This window comes from Chaetura pelagica, unplaced genomic scaffold, assembly GCF_000747805.2.
Source record: "Chaetura pelagica isolate M959 unplaced genomic scaffold, ChaPel_1.0 scaffold938, whole genome shotgun sequence".
In the NCBI taxonomy this organism is placed as follows: domain Eukaryota; kingdom Metazoa; phylum Chordata; class Aves; order Apodiformes; family Apodidae; genus Chaetura; species Chaetura pelagica.
The window spans coordinates 467483-469106 of record NW_009954221.1 but is presented as its reverse complement, the minus strand read 5'-3'; the positions used below and the strand labels follow the sequence as shown (position 1 = coordinate 469106).

The following is a 1624-nucleotide window of genomic DNA, read 5'->3' as shown; positions in this document are numbered from 1 at the left end:
AGGCCTGGGGGGCACAGGGGGTGAGGGGCAGGCCTGGGGACAGGCACCCACCTCCTCCAGACTCATGGCCTGCAGCGAGGCTGTCTCCTCCGGCGTCAGGAGCGGGTCTGTGAGGGGCTGCTTCGTCCTGTGGAGCAGCCCAAAGATCTCCTGCTCCAGGGGAGTCCGGGCCTGCAGGGACAGAATGGACACAGTGACAGCACAAGGAAACAGCATCTACAAGAGCCAGCACTTCCCATTCCTCCTGGTGTCCCTGAGGAGGGCCATGGGAGGGCCCAGGAAAGGGTGTCTGATCTCTCCTGGGGGGACAACCCTGCTCAGGGGTCCCAGGGGACAGCCTGAGGCTGCCAAGGTGCCTGACCAGCCATTGCCTTGAAGCTCCAGGCCACATCCCACCAAAATAGAAGTGGAGGCAAGCACTAGATACGTTGGGAACTGCCTCTCACCAGACCATCTGGACAGCCAGGAGCACTGGGGGACAACAGTGACTCCCCTGCCTACGGCACAACCCTCTCAGAGCTCCCACTCCAACCCCAAATTGTCCTTGGTTCACAATGAAAATTTACAGACATGCAGGCTCTGGCAAAACAGTCCTCCCAGCACAAGTGGCTGAGGGCACCTGCCAGGCACCTGGACAGCCCTGGGACTGGCCAAGGGCAGACCCACCCTGTGTGCCCAGGGATGGGAGACTGCAAAGAGGAGAGAGAAAAGAGGAAGCTCAAAATCCTCTGTCCATGCCTCACTAGCATCTCCCAGAGCAAACTTACACAACTGCTAAGTCCAAGGAACGCACAACATGTCCCCTTTCACCTTCCCAAGCCCAGTGTGCACCCGCCCAGACCCTGGGTCACAGCCTGGAACCCCTCACTCCTCCCAGCACAGGCAGGAGACGCCGCTGCCCTCCCGGGAGCTGGCCCCTCCTGCCCTGCCAGTACCCCCCTGCCCTGCCAGCACCCACCTTCCATGCTGACACCGTCTGCTCCAGGGGGGCCACCGTGGGGATCTCCTGCCTCAGGGGGAACACCAGCTGCTCTGCCCTCCTGTTCTGCAGCACCACCTGCTGCCACTTGCCCACCTCCTGCGAGGTGCGGGCGTAGGCAGCCTCCCTGACCACCTGTGGGGGAGAGAGGAGGTGAGGGACAGACATGCAGAAGGACCCACATCAGAAGGGCCCAGAGGGCTCAGGCCAGGCCTCCCCCTGCCCACTCACCCGCTTTGCCTCCTCCTTGCTGAGCGGCAGCTCCACCGGCTGCTTCTGCTTCACTCTGCTCAGCTCCTTCCTGACGCTGCTCAGGGCAGATTTGGGACAGATGGGCTGCAGGAGCTCGGACAGAACCAGCTTCTCCCCAGCACCTACACAAGCACCGGCGGGTCAGCACCACGTGGCACCACCCGGTCCCGGGGCTCAGCTGCACAGACACGGCACAACGGGCAGGCAGCAGCAGTGGGAGGGCAGGAGGCAGGTGCTGCCTGCCAGGGCCTCACCTTTGGAGCTGACGTTGAACTCGGACACCTGGGCGCCCCCGTGCCCCCCCCCAGCCTCCGCCTGGGGAGGGAGAACGGAATGAACCGGGACAGGCAGCGGAGCCGGTGCCAGCGAGAAGGGGCAGCGGGTGCCCCACAG

The 1624-nt window shown here is 63.9% G+C and overlaps 1 protein-coding gene across 1 annotated transcript in view; it reads right to left on the bottom strand.

Moving 5' to 3' along the window:
* UTP14A (UTP14, U3 small nucleolar ribonucleoprotein, homolog A (yeast)) overlaps positions 1 to 1624 on the bottom strand; it is a 38873-nt gene that overhangs the window by 31146 nt on the left and 6103 nt on the right. The window contains exons 2-5 of the mRNA XM_010003467.1: positions 1486 to 1546; positions 1211 to 1353; positions 959 to 1114; positions 50 to 171 (exon numbers count right to left, since the gene is read on the bottom strand). Coding sequence (XP_010001769.1) covers positions 50 to 171; positions 959 to 1114; positions 1211 to 1353; positions 1486 to 1546 — 482 coding nt within the window. The remainder of the gene's footprint in view (positions 1 to 49; positions 172 to 958; positions 1115 to 1210; positions 1354 to 1485; positions 1547 to 1624) is intronic.